The 21,040-nt window shown below is 39.7% G+C and overlaps 1 protein-coding gene across 5 annotated transcripts in view; it reads right to left on the reverse strand.

Annotated features, from left to right (window-relative positions):
* The window catches only part of alk (ALK receptor tyrosine kinase), a 204,927-nt gene that overhangs the window by 119,147 nt on the left and 64,740 nt on the right, over positions 1-21,040 (reverse strand). For all 5 annotated transcript variants that reach the window (XM_071471040.1, XM_071471038.1, XM_071471041.1 and 2 more), the window contains one exon: positions 7,568-7,772. In XM_071471040.1, coding sequence (XP_071327141.1) covers positions 7,568-7,772 — 205 coding nt within the window. The remainder of the gene's footprint in view (positions 1-7,567; positions 7,773-21,040) is intronic.

Here is a 21,040-nt window from a genome sequence, read left to right on the forward strand (position 1 = left end):
GAAGTCCACTATCATCTCCACTGTCTTCAGAGCGTTTAGCTCTAGGTTGTTCTGCCTGCACCAGGTCACCAGACGCTCAGTCTCCCACCTGTAGGCAGACTCATCGCCATCAGAGATGAATCCAATGAAAGTGGTGTCGTCTGCAAACTTCAGGAGCTTGACAGACTGATGGCTGGAGGTGCAGGTGTTGGTGTACAGGGAGAAGAGCAGAGGAGAAAGAACGCAGCCTTGTGGGGATCCAGTGCTGATGGTCTGGGAGTCAGACACGTGCTTTCCTAGCTTCATGTGCTGCCTCCTGTCAGACAGGAAGTCGGTGATCCACCTGCAGGTGGAGTCAGGCACGCTCAGCTGGGAGAGCTTGTCCTGCAGCAGAGCCGGGATGATGGTGTTGAAGGCAGAGCTGAAGTCCACAAACAGGATCCTGGCATAGGTCCCTGAGGAGTCCAGGTGCTGGAGGATGAAGTGGAGAGCCATGTTGACGGCGTCATCTACAGACCTGTTGGCTCTGTAGGCGAACTGCAGGGGGTCCAGGAGTGGGTCAGTGATGGATTTGAGGTGGGACAGGACAAGGCGCTCAAATGATTTCATGACCACAGAGGTCAGGGCAATGGGTCTGTAGTCATTTAGTCCTGTGGGCCTCTCAATAACAATAACAATAATAACAATACTAGTATAGTTTAATCTCATGTAATCCTTTTAAAAAAAAAAACGTTTTAATCAAGGTTGATCTCATGTAATCAATTTTTACTTATTAGTTAAATTTAATCTCATGTAATCCTGTTTTTTTTAACCCTTTAATCAAGTTTAAAAAAATTTTTAAAAAATTATTCTGATGTAATCCTTTTTACTTTTAATCAATTAAACACTAACATCGGACAGATGTTAAATGTTGTTAACAAATTAAAATTCAGTTTACGTCAAAACCCAAGTTGGCTAACTGACATTGTGATGTTTTGCAGATGATGGCTTTTGCTCACGACCAGAATGTTGGTACAGTATTTAGTATGTCAACATTGCGTTGCTATTAGACATGAAAACGTTGGATTTTGGTTCCTGAACACAAAACAAATACACCCCTTCCTTCAGTGTTCCTTTAAAAGCTCCGCCCCCCAAATTAATGGGTGCACATTGCTAAGGCAGCAACACAGTGGTGGGATCCTGAGCATCTTAGACAATGTGGAAGTGGATGCTCTCTCATTGCATAAGCAAAAAAAAAAAATGTAATCAAACATGCACACAAACATCCAGAACACAGAATAAAAACTTGCAAGAGTGATTTCTTTAGATTGTTTTTACAAACCCACAGGGACAGAAGACAGGACCCTAGGTTTGTAGCTTAACTAACAAGAAAGGTAACTTTACCTTGCATTGCACCCAATCAAATAAATCCATGGTGCTAACAGTCTTCAGTTCTACAAAAGCCTTAGCACGTTGTATGGACGAATACCATGATTAAGGCCAAACAACAAAACTACTGCCACAGTTGCTGCTGTAAAGCTAACATGCACAGAGGATGTGACGGTTTCCCATAGCCAGCACACCAGATGCAGAGTGATACAACTCCCCTGCTACTACAGCAAACATCACACCAACAGCACATTGAGGCAAATTGAAAGTAAGCGGAACATCCGTGACAAGTCATGTAACATTACTGGACATACAAATGTGACCCTGTTTGCTAACTAAGTAGTTGGGGATTGCTATCAAAAACATTAGCAAACAAGACAAAACAATACTGACTTACTGGTTCTGTGAAACATAGCAAAACTAATGTTACCCGCCTATAAAGCAGAGACAGAACAACCTCTGCATCCTCCTTCATGCCTTTCAACTCTCAGAAGGTCTCTCGTCCTGGTTGGCCACCACATTGGTTGGCCGGTGAACCCTCAAAACATCCATTAAGTTTTTAAGATTTCACCGGCCCCATCAGTTTCTTTACCAGCTCTCTCTTTGTGTGCCTTACATTTGGGGTGTGGCTAGATCCAGTGGGTAAATCCATGGCTGAATACCTTATATCCCAGTACGACCGTGCAGTCTCCTACTTTAGGAAACCTTATGGATGTTAACGCTGCTCTTTGCTCTTGCCGGATCATAGCCTGTCTTCTTCAATTCTTTTTCTCTTTGGCTGTCCCTTGGCCATCTGTCTTTCTTGACAGTTCTGTCGAGACGCTATCAGCATACGCCACCATCACACTGCCACCAGTAAACATTCCTGCATGCACTTGCTTTAACCGTCTCTTGTCTGCAGTCCCAATCAGTCCAATTCAAAAAAATTTTCCCATTCTCCAAGTTGCGTCTTGTGGTGACAGAAGGGTAGACTGCTCCTTCTCCTTTCCCTGGTAATCTTTCAATTGCCAGTAACCATTAGCATGTGCAAATACCATCTCTCATTCCCCTCTTCTTCTTCTTTCTTCGTCCTGTGCTCGAGAACAAATGCCCCAGTTGCTGATTTATTGGAATTGTCAGTCCTAGTCGCTTTGTTTATATCATATTTATAAAGCCACGATTGTGTAGGACCACAAAATTTTTACAGAACACACACAGTGGGAAAGCTAGTGGATGGAGGAGATATTCGCTAAATCTGAAAAAAGTATATTCGATTAGAATTACTTTCTCTTCCTTTAAATGGTCTTTGTGGACACTATGGCTAATTATTTTCATTTAATTAAGATTACTGAAATTAAACGCGCAAGGGATTCAGGTTTAGCAAAACAGCATATTAACACAGAGATATATAGAAATAAGTCAGTGCTTTCCATTAACTAATTTACAATGCACTGTACAGCACTAGTATGCAAACCAATCTAGAAAAACAGAGGCCGTATATATGCAAAACTGCATAATATAAATTACCCTTAGAGCAGAAGGCACAGAAATCATATCTGAATCTAAAATCAAGTTACAAGGCTTCTCAGTTCCATCCTGTCAGACCTCATCTTTAGGTTAAATGGATTACTATATGTGCTGTCTAAAACAGTAAGTCCAGCATCACTTTCTGCTGTTAAAGTAAATTTTAAAAAATGCGAGAGAGAAGTAGGGAATGAACATCCATATGAGGCGTGGCCTTGCAGCTAGGTAATGATGTGCAGATGAGGGGCGCAGGGGACCGTGACTGACTGACTATGCTCAATGCATAGATATTAACGTTTGTGCCATCACAGCTAATTGGGCTCTCCATTTATCCGCTGCAAAGAAAAGACGGTCCCTTGACAGTCATTAAACATGTTCATGCCTCTCTGAAAGTGTCAATGTATGGCTATGTTGTAGCTGTAGCTCTAGCTAGTGGTTTCATCCTTTAGGTGGCGTAATGAGCCTAATAAAGTATGTTTATCTGCCAGCACGTAAATGATTAACTGTTCACAAAATGACTACAATTGTTTTATTTTATGTGCTAAAAACATGTTTTTTGGGAGTTATAGTTAAGGTTGTAGAACACTAATGCCATCAACAGTTTCACCTTTAACCACAACAGCACATCTACTAACATATCGCACACCATATATGGCTCATTACAGCTCCTTCCCTGTCCTTGTACAGCACTATTGGCCAAAGAGCTGAAAATCATAATTCAGGAACTGCCTTTGTCACTTCTCCAAACGATCTCTAGCAATTGCAGCTTTTCAACTGGCAGCACTCCCAGATGCAGAGCTATGAGGATCCCATCAGCCCAGCACTGTGGCGACCACAGTCCGAGAGCTGGAGGTCAGCTCTGGCGAGCACTAAGTGGAAGAGTTGAGGCGTTGTAAAGGCCTGCCAGGGATGAATGCACTGCTTTGCCAGTGACAGGGCCTCTAGGTGACCCATCTCTCTCACTCTAGTTTAGCTCCATTCATTGAAGGACCCACAAAACATGGCTTTCAGATACTCTGTGGAGTGGATATATTATTACTCCAGTTTCTAGGAGAACTTTTACCACATAGTAACAGAAAAAATTGTACATATAATGTATATCTATCTATCTATCTATCTATCTATCTATCTATCTATCTATCTATCTATCTATCTATATGTATATGTCATTGCATAATATAGGATATTACACTTAAATTAGATGATAGGAAGTGCTCCAGTATACACTAATTGTAGTCATGTCCATGTGTTTATATGATCACATATAGATCTTGAACATGCGACTAGTTAGAGTTAGAAGCATTTTTCTTCATTCCAGAAACCTAATACATGGTTTATATTGATTTCTTTATTTTAATTTAGAAGCTAAGTAATGGAGCAGTTGGCCATAATTCAAGTGTATCTACTTTGAATACACAGACGAATATGATGTCAGTGTTGAGGCTGCTTTTTATTTCATTTATGGGACTGTAAATTCAATAATTAAATTAGTGGAAGGAATAATCCTTTACTTACAGGGATTACGGTACAACTGGTTCAATCTGAAATAAAATGCAGCTGTTCTTTTTATTCCAGCCAACTGTCTCCATTGTGTTTGGCAACTTTCATCATGACCATGACAGTTAAACTGAAATCTTTTAATTGTCCATGTGCATACAGACTGTTACTGTTAAGACTAATTTTGATTCATGTATTTATAGGTTTTAAATAAAGATAGAAAAGATTTCACTGCATACTGTACTACGCAAATCATGTTCAGTTAATTTCTTTGTAACAACAGGATTTAGTGTTGCTCATCTAGTTCTTTTTCTAATACACTAGGGCTGTACTTTTATGCAGACTTTATGTAGGGTTGGATGTGCAGTGCAGTTAATATCCGATCATATATCACTTGCCATAATGTTCCCACTGTATGTCAGAATTTAATATCAACACTGGCCTCCTCTGATGCTTCCTTCCCCCACATTACACAAGCTATGGATCAGTTTTAAGATGACGCTACTTTAATGGTGCGATTTAAATGACATTGAACACATTCTACAGTAATGCATGATTGCATTTTGTCATACTGGGTGGTTCTGGTACATATACTGATTGCACTGTATAGAAAATGTAAAGAATAAATGCATACTGTATGTATATGTGCATGCTGATATGTGTATTGTATGTTATTTTCTTCGTGTATTGTGTGGATGCCCATATGTAACAAGTTGTGAGGTAATAGCATAAAAACAAGGTAAGGAGAGCCAGGGTTGTACAATGAGATGTGGCAGTAGTATAATGCCTTACCTGTGATTTCAGCCACCTCACCCACAAAACAAGACCACCCTGATAATTTACCACTGATACTGTCATGGTACACACATTGACCCATCACATACAAGCATGTGCATAAACATCCAAACACACAATCCATCTCACTACGAATACACACATACATAATTTTGCAACCCTCTCTCTCACCCTGTCTCTCTGTCAGTGCTGACTGAGACACTTGGGTTGCTGACATTCACTGTGAGAACTGACACTGTTTGATGAGTCAAGCCTTTCCCTGGCTGTGTTCAGAGGTCCTAAAATTGATTCCCTCAGGTATTGTTAGACATTGTATGATGAAATCTGAGGCAGTGGCTCAAGGGAAGGGGTAATAAAAAGCTAGCCCTAAAATTCTCCTTGCATAGTGGTGAGAGGAAAGATTCTCCTAACTATACCAGAACCTTAACAAGTACCATTTGTGATAACATTTACTAAATGCACTTGGGTAAACCACTTTGACTTGTTCCCTTTTAAGTCAGGTTGAAACAAATGAATGATTAATATGTGTAATAGACCAAACTTGAGCTCCATGTTGCATCACCATTGGCATCCTATCAAAGTGACATTCTTCCACAGGCTAATTGTTAAAGTTTGATGCTTTGGTCTTGAGAGAAGAGCAGAGCAGTAGTATCTGGTTTATTTTAATATCCAGTACAGATTTGGTGAGGTGAAATGTTCGACTTGCACAGTAGGTTACATTTTTGATACTTTAAAAACTTTCTGGGTCTTTTAACTTCAGCTTCTACCTACACTGTCATCGTTTTGTCATCTGCAGCAAAAAGCAAGTATCATTTTTTTTTTTTTTTTTACTGTTGATTGATTTTTTGGGCTTGGGCAATTACATCAGATGTGACGCAACATCAACACAACGCAGGTTGCTAGAGCAGTTCTTATGGAGGTTCAGAGCTAGTGCTCCCTGTATTGTTGATGGCTGTAGTGCAGCTTTGGATGCTTGTTTTGGAGTTTGATTCTTGATTAGACAATTCCATTGATAAATTCACTGCTGAAAAGCATCAACAGAAAGAATAAATGGGTAATTATTGCAAAACTGTGTGGGCCTCTTCCAAAGAGTGCCTAGGTATTCCCACTTCAGTGGGAACATAGTTGTTTTGTGGAACATTTGGTTTTGTTTGGACATGCTGTCTGTGCTTCAACCTATTAATCATCTTATACAGAGTTTAACTGAAAATGACGTTTTGAACCCTTAAATTAGGCACACAGACCCACATCTTAATTCTTTAATCGCAATGTTTTTTGTTCTGCAACAATTATATACTGCTTGCAATGAACAATGGCTAATAAGTTTTAGTCTGCCTTCAAGTAAGGGGGCCTAGTTAAATGACCAATGTGTACAGGGATGTTTTGTTTCCATCTTGGCTAACCCCTGTGCTAAATGCCATGACCATTGAGTCAGGCAGACGTGTCAAAACACAGCATTAGAATTCAAAGGCAAGGGCACAGGTTGGCAATTAGTAAGCTGACCAACCCTTCCAATGTCTGCGGGTGGCCCTTCTTGCTTTTGTTTTTGCCCTCTCTTTTTATGAGCGTCCTCCCATCAGAGTAGAAATGTGGGCAGTTTGGCTGAGTGAGTCTCCAAACAGCAGAGATGGTGTGGGCGTATGGCAGCCTCTGACTACAAATGAGAGCACACAAATGCACAGTCTAATCTGTCACACATGTAATGAGTGCATCCCTGTTATGCTCCCTTAAGAAGACGCCAGTGTAAGCGTTTGCATAAAAACACACATGTACATAAATGCACATTCACTCCCACACACAGACAGCTACAGAGACAGGGGAGGTGTGTAAAGCATGACATTTACATGATTGTGATGCCCTGAGAGAGACGGAAAGAGATTATACACACAAGCGACATGAACTGTGTCCATTTCAGCATCCTAAACCTTAAGTGCAGCTACACTAATAAAGGTGGAGGTACGGCCACCCATGGATACAACCACATGTATTATGTGTTTAGAGGAGAAGCCTTTGGACAGAGTATTGTGCTGGCCACTGTCACCTGTTTACTCTCAGTGTGAGACATACTGTAGATCTCGGTAAAGTCTCCAATGAAAAGCCGCAATGAGAGCAGCACATAAGTGGTGGTAATTAAAGCTAGCACACAGGAAGGTTATATGTATGCAAAAATTGTTGATTGGAGCCCAGCTGTTAAAAGCAAATTGCATTTATTTTAAATGACCTATCCTCCCTTCTTACCCAGCCAGCTCTCCCTTCGTCTTAGACAATCTCCATTTAGTTACAGGTGGACAGTAATGATGCACTGAGGATTGAAAAAAAATCTGTTTTGGGGTTTAAGTATATGTTCAGTATTAACCAAACTCAACAATCAGTAATTAACCCTGAAACTCCTAATCCTATGTATATGTATAATACAAGTGCTTACCCTGTGATGCGTGGAAGGGTGTCGGTAGAGAAGAGAGCTAGTGGCGGTTTGTCTCGCTCTATAAGCCATATGGTGTACTGCCCACTTTGCTTGGGGTGGAGGAACATGGCCATGTCCAGGCTACAGGGACCTTTCCCACCCCACAGCCAAGGACTGAGCACCCAGGGCCCCCCAAAGGCTGAATTGTTCACCCAGAAGAACTGACCTGAAGAAAAGAGAAAAACAAAGAACTGTAGAATGCAAAACAGAGCCATAAACACGTACTAATAAGAAACAGAGGAGACTGAGTTAGGCATGTATTAATCTTGCAGATCAGTAGTAGGGAGGAAAGCTTGACAATTATCACAAATTATAAACTTATGGACATGATATGATATGCTGTTACAGTATGTACAGAGGCCAGATGAGTCGTGGGCTATGGTTTCAAATAGTTTTGAGGCAGAGGCTGAGAGTAGCACTTGATGAAAAAGCATGAAATAAAGCTCCTTTGAAAAAGAGCAGTCAATGACATCCCTTGCATGAAAAAAGGGGGGTAGTGGGTGAAAGAAAATCAAAGCACAGTCTTTTTCTAGCTTTGATATGAAGTCCCATTTCACTTTCAAACCTATTGCGCTCATTCAAGCAGGAAGTTCATCAGAAGCTGAAAGTTGTGTGTGTGTGTGTGTGTGAGTGTGTGTGTGTCCGAAAAAAATCAATTTTTAATGTGCTCAGTTAAGAAAAGTAGTGTTGATGAGGAGAAGCTAAAGAATCCAAAGCACAAATATTGCAGAATAACAGATTTTCTATCATTCTCATTTATTATTTTGTTTGTCAGTGCAGGGGTCATGAGAAGCACTTGCTGCTGCAGTTACAGCTGCAAAAATAAATCGCGAAATAGTTTTTAATACAGGGTTTATATGTTTCTTTTCTTTCATTTTTGTTTGTTTCCATTTCTAGGCTGTACCCTCTGGATAATGATAATACAAGCTTCCAGAGGGTCAGATTGTATTAAAGTCTACTTCTCTAACTGGGACACACATGTCTCCATGTGTGTGTCAGCTATTGCACTCAAACAGCCTTTTGCAATTAGTTGTCCATGCATTTTGTGTTTTTGTACTTTGGCATGGTGAGAATATCACTGAATCTGGATCTCTAATTCAGTCTTGAATAATACTGATCAGTTTCAATATGTATGCACTGCATCTAACTAATTAGACATTCAGGAAATAAAAAGAGCTGCACGGGTAAAAATTGGGGTAATTTAAATTGGCATTCAATATGACACAAAGCAGTGGACTTCATTATAGACATGGGTCTGTGTCTGTTCTCAGACTGTTTTCTAAACTTGTTACTCCCTCCTTTTATTCTTCCCTGATATCCAGTGCTTTCCCTTATCCCCTGAGGTTTCTGAAAACCTGCTGAATTTGGATCCCTTCATATTGGAGTACTGCAGTTAAGCCTCATTTGCTCACACTTGCATGTTCCTTACAGAGAGGGTCCAGACAATTTGACAAGGATGGTGCTTGCAACATGTTCATCAGGCAATGTGGACTGCACGCATTTTCTACACAGCCAGCAGGATATTGATATAAAGTTTTTAAATCTCAGTGTAGAAGGGCTTTGGGCCCGAAGGCAGAAAACTATAAACTCGTGTTTCCCACTCTATGAGATGAAGATATAACTGTTTGGGAGCAATTATTGGAAGGATACAAATTCCAACAATAAACCCATGCAAAGGAAAGACTGTAATTCCATTAGCAGATGTCTGCCTCAGCTTCACCTTTGAGTAGTGCTGCCCAACTGAGCTTGATGCCCTTATTTACTGCATCACAAGGCCTGGTTCAACTGACCGTCTGCCTCAATCTGCATAGTGTAACATTATCATTGGTGGAGTTTTAAGCCGTATAGTCAGATGATGATCACTTGACAGCTTACATCTAAATCAATTCTGCATTAAAAAACTAATGATAACATGTGGAAGTTGCTGCTGTGAATGACATACCGTATTTTCCAGACTATAAGGCGCACTTAAAAGCCTTTAATTTTCTCAAAAAACGGCAGTGCGCCTTATAATCCGGAGCGCCTTATATATGGATTAATTCTGGTTGCGCTTACTGACCTCGAAGCGATTTTGTGTGGTACACGGCGCTCACGGCGCTCTGTCAAAATGTTTTAGTACGACTTTGGTAAACTACAAAGCCGCACCGCTTGCAGCATTACGGCTACCGTAGTCAGGAGCGTCGCGGAGTAATACATGCTGTGCTTCACCATAATATTACAGTGTGTGTGTATATGCACCTTATAGTCCGGTGCACTTTATATATGAAAAAAGTTCGAAAATAGACCATTCATTGACAGTGCGCCTTATAATCCAGTGCGCCCTATAGTGCGGAAAATACGGTATTCAAGATGCCTGTAAGATTAGTTTCCTCAACTACTTAATGACGACCTGTGAGGACCCACTGGAAGTATGTCCATCCAATAATCCATTCTTTCTCATTGTAGACACCATGACTTATGCATTAATGTTATGAAAATGATATCTTTCCTTAACAGCCTAACACCAGTTCGAAGTGGAAGAGGCGTTATCAGAAACAACTGCAGGATTCTGTTGCTTTCAATAATCACTTAATACACACACGCACTTGTACTGTAGTTAGTCTGTTTTGCTGCTGTTAATGGAAGTTTTTTTTTCATTTATCTGTGAAGTTCAGATCACCATTTTATCAACACCATAAAATAAAATGGTGCTTGATTACTGTCCTTCTCAGGGGGAAGACAAGCCCCAAAAAGCAGAAACAGAAACATTTCAATTCAGAGTGATAGCTGTATCCTGTATCATTGAATCAAGCTGGTAAACACTTTTTTTCGCTCTATGTGCGGTTACAGATTCAATCAACTGAGGCTCTTGTTGACATAGCATACCAAATCAGGCCAACAGTTGGTGAGAGCAGAATTCCCTCAGATAATAAAATTGCAGCTAAAGGCCTGAGAGAAAGAGGAAAACAAACCATTGAAATTGTATTCCCTGCCAAACCCAATTATAGCATAATGCATTTACCCAAGGCCAGCACAAGCTTTTTGGGGTCCTAACAATTTAGCTGCCTCACATTTTAATTTACAACCCATTCACTGCTGCAACCTAGTGACAGCTTCCACTGTTGGGAAATGGTGTAAAGGTATGTTCTGCATGCTGATAAAGAGCCTTCTTGTTAGTGTTTAAGCCCCAATGATTAGGCCTTTAAAATCAGAGATTAAGGGGTGTGTAGCCATGATTCATTTGTTATGGTGAAATAAAATGAACCTTACTTGAAGACAGTAAATAAAAACTAACCATGTTTATTCCTTTCAAGTGCTGCAGAAAGAAGAAGCAATTATAGGACGGCTATCAAGACAGAAGAGTAGTGGGCCCAGTTAAGTCCTTTGGGCACAAAATGTCATTGTCAGGGTTTGTATTAATGTCAAAATCAGCAATCATATTTTATATACACACACACACACACACACACACACATACATATATATATATATATATATATATATATATATATATATATATATATATATATATACACAGTGCCTTGAAAAAGTATTCATACCCCTTGAACTTTTTCACATTTTGCCACCTTACAACCACAAACTTAAATATTTTTTTATTGAGATTTTATTTGATAAACCAACACAAAGTAGCACATAATTGTAAATTGGAACGGAAATGCTACATGGTTTTCAAAATTTTAAGCAAATAAAAATCTGAAAAATGTGGTGTGCATATGTATTCAGCCCCCCTGCGTCAATACTTTGTAGAGCCACCTTTCGCTGTAATTACAGCTGCGAGCCTTTTGGGGTATGTCTCCACCAGCTTTGCACATCTAGACACTGAAATCTTTGCCCATTCTTCTTTGCAAAATCGCTCAAGCTCAACCAGATTGGCTGGAGAGCGTCTGTGAACAGCCATTTTCAAGTCTTGCCACAGATGCTCAATGGGATTTAGGTCTGGACTTTGACTGGGCCATTCTAACACATGAATATTCTTTGATTTTAACCATTCCATTGTAGCTCTGGCTTTATGTTTAGGGTCATTGTCTTGCTGGAAGATGAATCTCCTTCCCAGTCTCAAGTCTTTTGCAGCCTCCAACAGGTTTTCTTCCAGGATTGCCCTGTATTTAGCTCCATCCATCTTCCCATCAACTCTGACCAGCTTCCCTGTCCCTGCTGAAGAAAAGCACCCCCACAGCATGATGTTGCCACCACCATGTTTCACAGTGGGGATGGTGTGTTCAGGGTGATGAGCAGTGTTAGTTTTCCGCCAAACATAGCGCTTTGCATTTAGGCCAGAAAGTTCAGCTTTGGTCTCATCTGACCAAAGCACCTTCTTCCACATGTTTGTGGTGTCCCCTACATAGCCTGTGGCAAACTGCAAATGGGACTTCTTATGCCTTTCTTTCAATAATGGCTTTCTTCTTGCCACTCTTCCATGAAGGCCAGATTTGTGAAGTGCACGACTTATAGTTGTCCTGTGGACAGATTCTCCCACCTGAGCTGTGGATTTCTGCAGCTCCTCCAAAGTGACCATGGGCCTCTTGGCTGCTTCTCTGACCACTGCTCTCCTCGCTCGCTCTGTCAGTTTAGGTGGACGACCATGTCTTGGTAGGTTTGCAGTTGTGCCATACTTTTTCCATTTTTGGACGATGGATTGAACGGTGCTCCTTGAGATGTTCAAAGCTTGGGATATTTTTTTATAACCTAACCCGGCTTTAAACTTCTCCACAACTTTATCCCTGACCTGTCTGGTGAGTTCCTTGGTCTTCATGATGCTGTTGTTCACTAGTGTTCTCTAACAAACCACTGAGGCCTTCACAGAACAGGTGTATTTACACTGAGAGTAAATTACACACAGGTGGACTCTATTTACTAATTAGGTGACTTCTGAAGGCAACTGATTGCACTGGATTGTATTTACATTGTATTTGTATTCATCAGAGTACAGGGGGCTGAATACATATGCACACCACACTTTTCAGATTTATATTTGCTTAAAATTTTGAAAACCATATATCATTTTCATTCCACTTCACAATTATGTGCTACTTTGTGTTGGTTTATCACATAAAATCTCAACAAAATACATTAAAGTTTGTGACTGTAAGGTCACAAAATGTGAAAGAATTCAAGGGGTATGAATACTTTTTCAAGGCACTGTATATACATATACACACAGACAAGTTCAAGGTAAGATGTGTTTGCCTGGGTGATGATAAAAAACAAAATGTGCATAATTGTAGAAAATAGACAACGTTAAATTAAAAGTAGAGGTAGATGATAAATGATCACAGACATGTTACCCACTGTGAATGCAACTCACTCTCAGCTGCTGGTCAGTGAAGAAGCAAAGAAACTATGACAGTGCATAAAAGCACATTAAACATTTGGAGAGGGTACTAAACACTGCACAATGTTTTGTTTCATCTATGATGCATATAAGTGGTTTCACATGTTTTTGTTTCATGTTGTGATTGGATTTAAAAATGTAATACTTTATGGTGAAAATGTATTGCAAGGTTGAGAAGGGAAAGGTGTATGGGTCATAGTCTTATGCTTGTGCAGATATGCTAAGTGAATCACATCCAATTATTTGATTGAAAATTGCATATACATTTAGATATGGCATCTTTGTCCCTTTGACATGATACAACATTTAATGTCAACACTGATGATTAGCCTTTAATTTTAATTGTAACTGCCTATTCATACTGTCAGAGAATATGGTATCCTGTCCTTTATTTTATATTTTTATCACGAACAATAAAATGCATTTCAGACTTCAAACACATGTTCATTGCTGCATCACTAGAAACCAGAGGAAAGCTTTGGTAACCACTAGAGATATGATCATAAAACCATTTTCCTTCACTCCTCTATTACAAGGAAGTCCTATAGCTGCAGATTTGTCCTAAGGTTTGTTGTATCATTATAGTTATTATATTATCATATTTTTGTATTATTATAAAATTAACTAGAATCATCTCCATGAAAATTACATTTAGACTTGAATATGTTTGCTGTGTGTCATGTTAAGTATTTTTTTTCTGGTGTTTCTTTTAATTCCAAGGCACTCAGCCACATCAGAACAGCCAGTTTGATTTACTTCTGTTTTCTTTTGTTGTCAGCAGCCGAACAGCTGGAAGATCTGATGCTGTTGCGGCCATGCAGAGCACTGACAAAAAGACCTGGATGTCAACAGTGAAAATATTAGTTTAGAGCAGAAGAGTGGAGGGCACCGAACACCAATGTTCAGCAGGGTGCTCACTGAAAAAAAGAAAGTGGTCGTTGTGCACAACTCAAGAGCAGGTGTATAATAAGGGAACTTATCCATGAACCCAACCTACAAACCTCTGCATAAAAATAAAATATTGGCACTCCAAAGTTCAAAGTATCCATTACTAATAATGCTAAAACAACCTCTATTAAAAAAGTAAAAAAGTTAATTTGTTGATCAACGTTCAAGGGCACTGGCCATAAATAATTTATTTTTCTCCCAAGAATTTGTTTTTACAGCCAAAATATTACATCACACCGGGGTGCAAAGCAGCAGAAGTACCACAAAGAAAAAGAAAACAACTGATCTTATTTTTTTAATTACAGAAGTGTAGCAGAAACCTAGAAATCTGAAATTCAAAAATCAATAAAGACCCAGCACAAGCTGGCTGCAGTAGTTGTACTGCAGTTATGACTTCGTTACAAGATAAAAAGTAGATTCAGTAATTACAAAAAAGAGTTGTCGAACAATTTAATGACAATGAATGAGTAATGAAACTCAACACCATTAACAAAGAAAAGACAGATCACTTAGCAGCCTGGTAGCAGTGTGACAGACAAAGGTGTGGTGTTTTTCCATGTCTGCATTTCACAATGCTCAGTTTATACGTGACAGGATTTTAGCAACTAACATTTAGTTAGATGTCTGAATGCCTATGTTTGCAGTATAATAAAGGATAAACTACAATGTAAATCTCAACCACTTGACACAAACAGGCCACTAACCCCTGCTAATTGTGCTTGTAGTAATTAACTAAATAACTTGAACTGCAGTGCCTCTTTGTTCTCATTATTGCATTTCACCAGTCATGTAAAGACGACCGGATACAAGTTTTTTTGATGTTTCTAATTTTTGGAAGAAAATCTCTGACGACATGATGACATTTGTTTTCACTGCAACAGTAATTATATCCAATGAGGCTGTTATTTTATAGCAGAGAACGAACTTGTCAACTGGGTGTGAGATAAGACATGAAACTGTGAAACAGAATTCCTCTTCAAAGGCATAGCTGTATGAAAGTAATTTTGACCATCAATGAAATGGCTCATCAGTTTAGATAAAACCTCTATGAGTAGATATAAAATTGTCTTTGTCTTAGCTTTATGTAGAAAATTGTTTCGCAAACCTCAATGCTGTTGTGAGGAAGCATTCAAAGATAAAGCTTGAGCATTTCTTTAAAACAAAACACTGGCATAAGAATAGGAAATATTACAAAGAGTTTGAGTTTTGAAAAGGCTTTTGTTTTGAAAATTCTATCACTGCAGTGTGTATTTATCATTTTTAAATCTGAACAGATGTCTCATAGTACTGCATTGTACAACCCCATTTCTAAAAAAGTTGGGACACTGTGTAAAATTTAAATAGAAACAGAATGCGATGATTTGTGAAAATATAAACATCAACATTCAAAGATAACAGATCAGATGCTCAAATGCTGAAATTTTGAAAATGTGTTTTATCAAAAATATCAGCTCAATTTGAATTTGATGCTAGCAAAACATTTCAAAGAAGTTGGGACAGGGACATGTTTACCACTGTGCTGCATCACCTTTTTTAACAACATGTTTGGGAACTTAGTAGATCAATTGCTGGATGTAATTGATTTCTCTGTGTTTCTAAAGACGCTGCACAATAAATGATGACTCAGATATTTCTGTGTTAGAAATAGAAAATTATTTGCACTTCACTATCAAAGACAAAAATCTCTGATGCAGTTAAATATTACTTCAATAGATACCAATTTTCCTACCCCCCAACTACCTAAAGTTGTTTCAGAGCAGCCACATCAATTTCTCCGTTTATGATGCCTCCAGCAGTTTTTGAGCATTCAGTACACAATTCATTAATGAATTCCCTTGAAATATACTGAAAACAAAACAACAGATCAAAAGTAGTGTTGGACCATGGATTTAATCTTTAAATACGGGTTACCTTTAGAATATACTGACTATTGAATATACTAATATATCTGTTTTTATCTCTGTCAGAGGATTTAACAATAAATCTATGGACCCAATAGCAAATAGTGCATCCTTACCGATTCGTATTCTCCTGTTTGCACTTTTGGTGCAAAGTGCTTAAAGAGTATTGCGTATTTTAATACCTGCAGTACATTGGCTTTTTTCCAGATAGTCCAAAGTCACTGTTCATCCTATTTAAAAGGTATGTAGCTATAGGTCATTTTAAGTTTCTTCTTACATAACCATAGTAATGCCGGATTAATATGTCATAGGTTATTATGGTGTCACATTTCTCACATACTGTATATTGACAGTGCCATTGATTCAAACAATAGTTATTGTTTATTTGAAGATGAAGTTTATATGGCTATGCAAAAACTAATCATGCATAGTGGTAGCTACTGCCTGTCAACTACACTAGCATATATCAGTCTAAACCTTACTACTTGGAGTTCCCAATTAAAAACTGTTCAAAGCAAGGAGTAGCAACTGTTTCACAATTATAACACTGAGTTTTGAAAGTACATAGATAATTTTGATCATGTGAGTTGAATTTCTATCAAAAGACTGACAAACTCTCTGCAGCTATTTTCATACTGTCTGCAGTGGGTTATTGCAAGTGTTGCTATTCATGCCATGCAGGCCTATGAGACAGAATGTAGGATGGACACAGGGACAGAGAGTTGAGACAGCAGACTGCTAATACTATGTCATGAGGCCAGTGCCAAACAAAGTAAACAAGCAAGTCAACAGAGAGCCTCAGTAGTGATTTAGAGAGGGTTAGTGTTGACTTCAGCCTGAGGGACAACAGTGTCTGTGCCCAGCAAGCTGACTGATTAAGTGGCCTTGTTTATAGATGGAGCTGATACAAACCATGCCAATGGGTCTCTCCCAAATGAGTAAATGATGCCACAGGCCATTTACGAGACTGACAGCCACAGGTGCACAGGAGAAGTAAACATAAATGAGGATTTTCCAACAACTGTCAATTGATTGGTTAACACAACATCAACAGCTGCACTGACGCAAAGAATAATTAAGTACTCTAAGTGCATAATTGTAAGTGGATGACCGCAATTTTCCTTTTTTAACATCAGAATCAGAATCAGAATCAGAATCAGTTTTCACATACAAGGAATTTTTCTGGTGATTGGTGCAATTGATCAGCAACAGTGGGGCTCTCTAGCCTTGTTGATGAGGCTAATAGCAGATGGGAAGAAGCTATTTTTGTGGCGAGAGGTTTTGGTCCTGAAGGACCGCAGCCTCCTGCCAGAGGGGAGTGTCTCAAAGAGTTTGTGTCCAGGGTGGGAGGAGTCAGCTACAATCTTCCCTGCACGCCTCAGAGTCCTTGAGGCGTACAGGTCCTGGAGGGACGGAAGATTGCAGCCAATCACCTTCTCAGCAGAGTGGATGATACGCTGCAGTCTGTTATTGTCCCTCTCCGTGGCAGCAGCGTACCAGATGGTGATGGAGGAGGTGAGGATGGACTCAATGATGGAGGTGTAGAAGTTCACCATCATAGTCCTTGGCAGGTTGAACTTCTTCAACTGCCTCAGGAAATACATCCTCTGCTGAGCTTTTTTGATGAGGGAGCTGATGTTTAGCTCCCATTTGAGATCCTGTGTGATGGTGGTTCCCAAGAAGCGAAAATGCTCCACGGTAGCCACGGGGGAGTCACACAGGGAGATGGGGGTGGGTGGGGCTGGGCTCTTCCTGAAGTCCACTATCATTTCCACTGTCTTCAGAGCGTTTAGCTCTAGGTTGTTCTGCCTGCACCAGGTCACCAGACGCTCAGTCTCCCACCTGTAGGCAGACTCATCGCCATCAGAGATGAATCCAATGAGAGTGGTGTCGTCTGCAAACTTCAGGAGCTTGACAGACTGATGGCTGGAGGTGCAGGTGTTGGTGTACAGGGAGAAGAGCAGAGGAGAAAGAACGCAGCCTTGCGGGGATCCAGTGCTGATGGTCTGGGAGTCAGACACGTGCTTTCCTAGCTTCACGTGCTGCCTCCTGTCAGACAGGAAGTCGGTGATCCACCTGCAGGTGGAGTCAGGCACGCTCAGCTGGGATAGCTTGTCCTGCAGCAGAGCCGGGATGATGGTGTTGAAGGCAGAGCTGAAGTCCACAAACAGGATCCTGGCATAGGTCCCTGAGGAGTCCAGGTGCTGGAGGATGAAGTGGAGAGCCATGTTGACGGCGTCGTCTACAGACCTGTTGGCTCTGTAGGCGAACTGCAGGGGGTCCAGGAGTGGGTCAGTGATGGATTTGAGATGGGACAGGACAAGGCGCTCAAATGATTTCATGACCACAGAGGTCAGGGCAATGGGTCTGTAGTCATTTAGTCCTGTGGGCCTTGGTTTTTTGGGGACAGGGATGATGGTGGAGGATTTTAAACATGCATATCTATGCACCATAGTCAGAGGCTGCTTATCAGTTCCATACTGCAGGTTTGCCTTATCCTGAGTCAGAGGCTCACTGCTGTCTTTTGAAAAACCCAAACAGACCTTGAACAGATTTTTATACATGTAATGCGTGTTTCTACTGACAATTTCATTAGGTACTCAAGCATGCAGTTATATTGGAACTATTTTCATTTTCTGCATCATCAATAGGCACAGTGTCTTTATATTCTATTCTTGCCGAACTGAATTGTTAATACAGAACAATTGCAATAGAGCTACTTGTGATATTATAAACTGACAAATTCTGCCAAAGGGCAAAATACTCACCTACCACTGCAGAGACCTGTGTTGAATTCCTGGCAGCAACTTAGTTGAGCATTCAAACCAACACACTGACATTCTTTGCAGGTGGGAAGCCACAGGTGAAAAGAAATGCCTGGCAGCACCATGTGTATGAGTATAAAGATCACAGTGCAGCCAAAGTCATTAATAGACGGACTGTGGTCTGGGTCTGGACTCTGACACGGTCGTATCTGGACCTATAAATTATTGAGAATTATTACATTTCGACGAAGTGTTTCTATTTTAATCAACAAAGCTTTTCTAGCTTTTACAGCACTGGTCATGTGATGCTAATCATTCAATCATTCTAAAGTCAGTGAGTGAGGTACACACACAGGGGAGAGACGAGTTGAAAGAAATAGTCAAACAAGTACATGGGGAAAGTGGGGAAGTGGGATATAAGAGGGAAAGAAAGAGAAAAGGAGATATTAATGCTGTTCAATTGTTAAGATGTGTTGAGATTGTTTATTATAAAAGTATGTATGTCTATGTTAATTTTCTTCACTGCATATTATGTTTCATTTTCAGTTTCACACATTTAATCTTGAGACATTTTTTCTGTCTAGTGTAAGTAATCATTAAAACTGGATTGTCCATCACAAAGCAATAGAAATTTGACTTTGACATGGCTCACAAATAAAAAAAATCTAAAGTCAGCTCACTGTCGTTTTCCTCCTGCCATTGTTTGGTGGACAACACAAAAACACACACGACTAAATAGGAGTTGATACTGAAACAAGGGGTAAAGAAAATTAGATCTATGAAGGCTATCTTTACTATTAACAATACGGTTTTGGTATCGATAGTCCATTACTGCTCATTACACAAATAAAATCATCAATAGCAATTAAGACAACAATTACCTCTACCCTTCTAAAGTTATAGTGTCAAAATGAAGTAGCTAATAACAGTAAATTTGTCATTTGTTTTTGTTTTTTAACTTGGACCTAATTGGAGCTTGCCAACTCAATGATTGATCATTTACTTTTTTTTTTAATACTACTAAAGTGGCAATGGCCAGGTTGTTTGCTTTAACTTATGATTATGAAGTAAATGTTGATTGCACAAAGTAATGGCTATAGAATAGTGATACCATTGGCATTCAGATCACTTCTCTATAAGCCTTGCTTTCACTATGTAATTCTGTGTACCACTACCAAATCTCCCAGGAAAATGAAGGCTCAATTTACGCCACGCAAAAAGTGCATCTGCCAATGTGCAACCAAAACAGGAAGAGGAAAGTGCTTTTGTTTCCCCGTAGGTACTGGTTGTTACCCCCTTTGGAGTAACTGTGGAAACTCTACCCAGAAAAAGAGCCCCGTTGTCGAAGGAGGCAAAGAAGGTGATGAGGGAGAGTAATAGAAACTGAGGTAAAACAAGAGTGAAACTCCAACAGGCATTCATTAGATGGAGAGAGCTCTGGGACTTGGTCCAAAACTGACTTTCAGTTGGCATTATTTCTACTATCTACTAGATCTATAAGTAAGTAAACCTGCCCACTTGTTAATACAATTGGGTGTTTTTCACAGCACTGAATTTGGGTTTCTATTTAAAACTGGGATTTTTACAGCTGTTTCTTACTTCAGACAGAAGTATGATGCTAACACATATAAAATTATGATGACTGGTCAATCGGCTGGTGATTGGAAAAGGCCTTTTTTTACATTCTCATCAGCTATGATCGGTGACTGGCTGATCAGTCTCTGATATCCAATTATGTGCTGGTCAATAATGCATCTCTAAAGTTCACTTTACCTCTTCAGTGAACATGCTTCTTTCTTCTCGCATTTTTCTAAAGTGTTGTTGATAGATTTGTGTCCTGTGCTTTCAGCCGTTGCTAAGCTCTGAGGGAAACGGAAAGTAACAGCGGCACTCAACAGTAATAGCACTTGGAAGCACTACAGGGAGTTGAAAAGTAGAAAAGTAGTCTGTTTCCACTAAAATGCCTAAAAATGCATACTCAAAACATCCTTACATTTCTTCAACTTATAAAGGGCCCACAAATCAGGCCCAGACCATAGACTGTACATTAAGACGAGCCCATACCAGCAAGGGGGCTTTATTTGGCAAGCTAGTGATGGCTAAACACCAGGAAGTAACCTCAAATGACCTGAAGCCACAAATAGAGCTAACATTTTAAGGTTTCAAATTATATTGTCAGAGAAATTTCTCTGTCGCCGTACTGCATTGTTTTGATGGTGTGAAGCTGGTATTTGAGAGCTGTCAAAGGCCACATTTTCATGGTCAGATGTTCAACAAGATTATTGCCACCTTTTGGGTCTGCCATGTACTGTTGTTGATTTCACAGAAATTCAATACACAGTTTGGAAATGCAGTAGCAAAAAGGTTTGATTTAAAGTCAAACAGTAAACGTATCATTTCAGAAAGATCATCAAAGCACTTGATCATAACCTCTCATTTGCCCAGAAATGACTGAATAAAGACAGAAACTGTGTTCAAATATTGTGGT

This window comes from Trachinotus anak, unplaced genomic scaffold, assembly GCF_046630095.1.
Source record: "Trachinotus anak isolate AG129_WGS33_773 ecotype Australia unplaced genomic scaffold, CSIRO_AGI_Tana_v1 ptg000033l, whole genome shotgun sequence".
NCBI classification, from domain to species: Eukaryota; Metazoa; Chordata; class Actinopteri; order Carangiformes; family Carangidae; genus Trachinotus; species Trachinotus anak.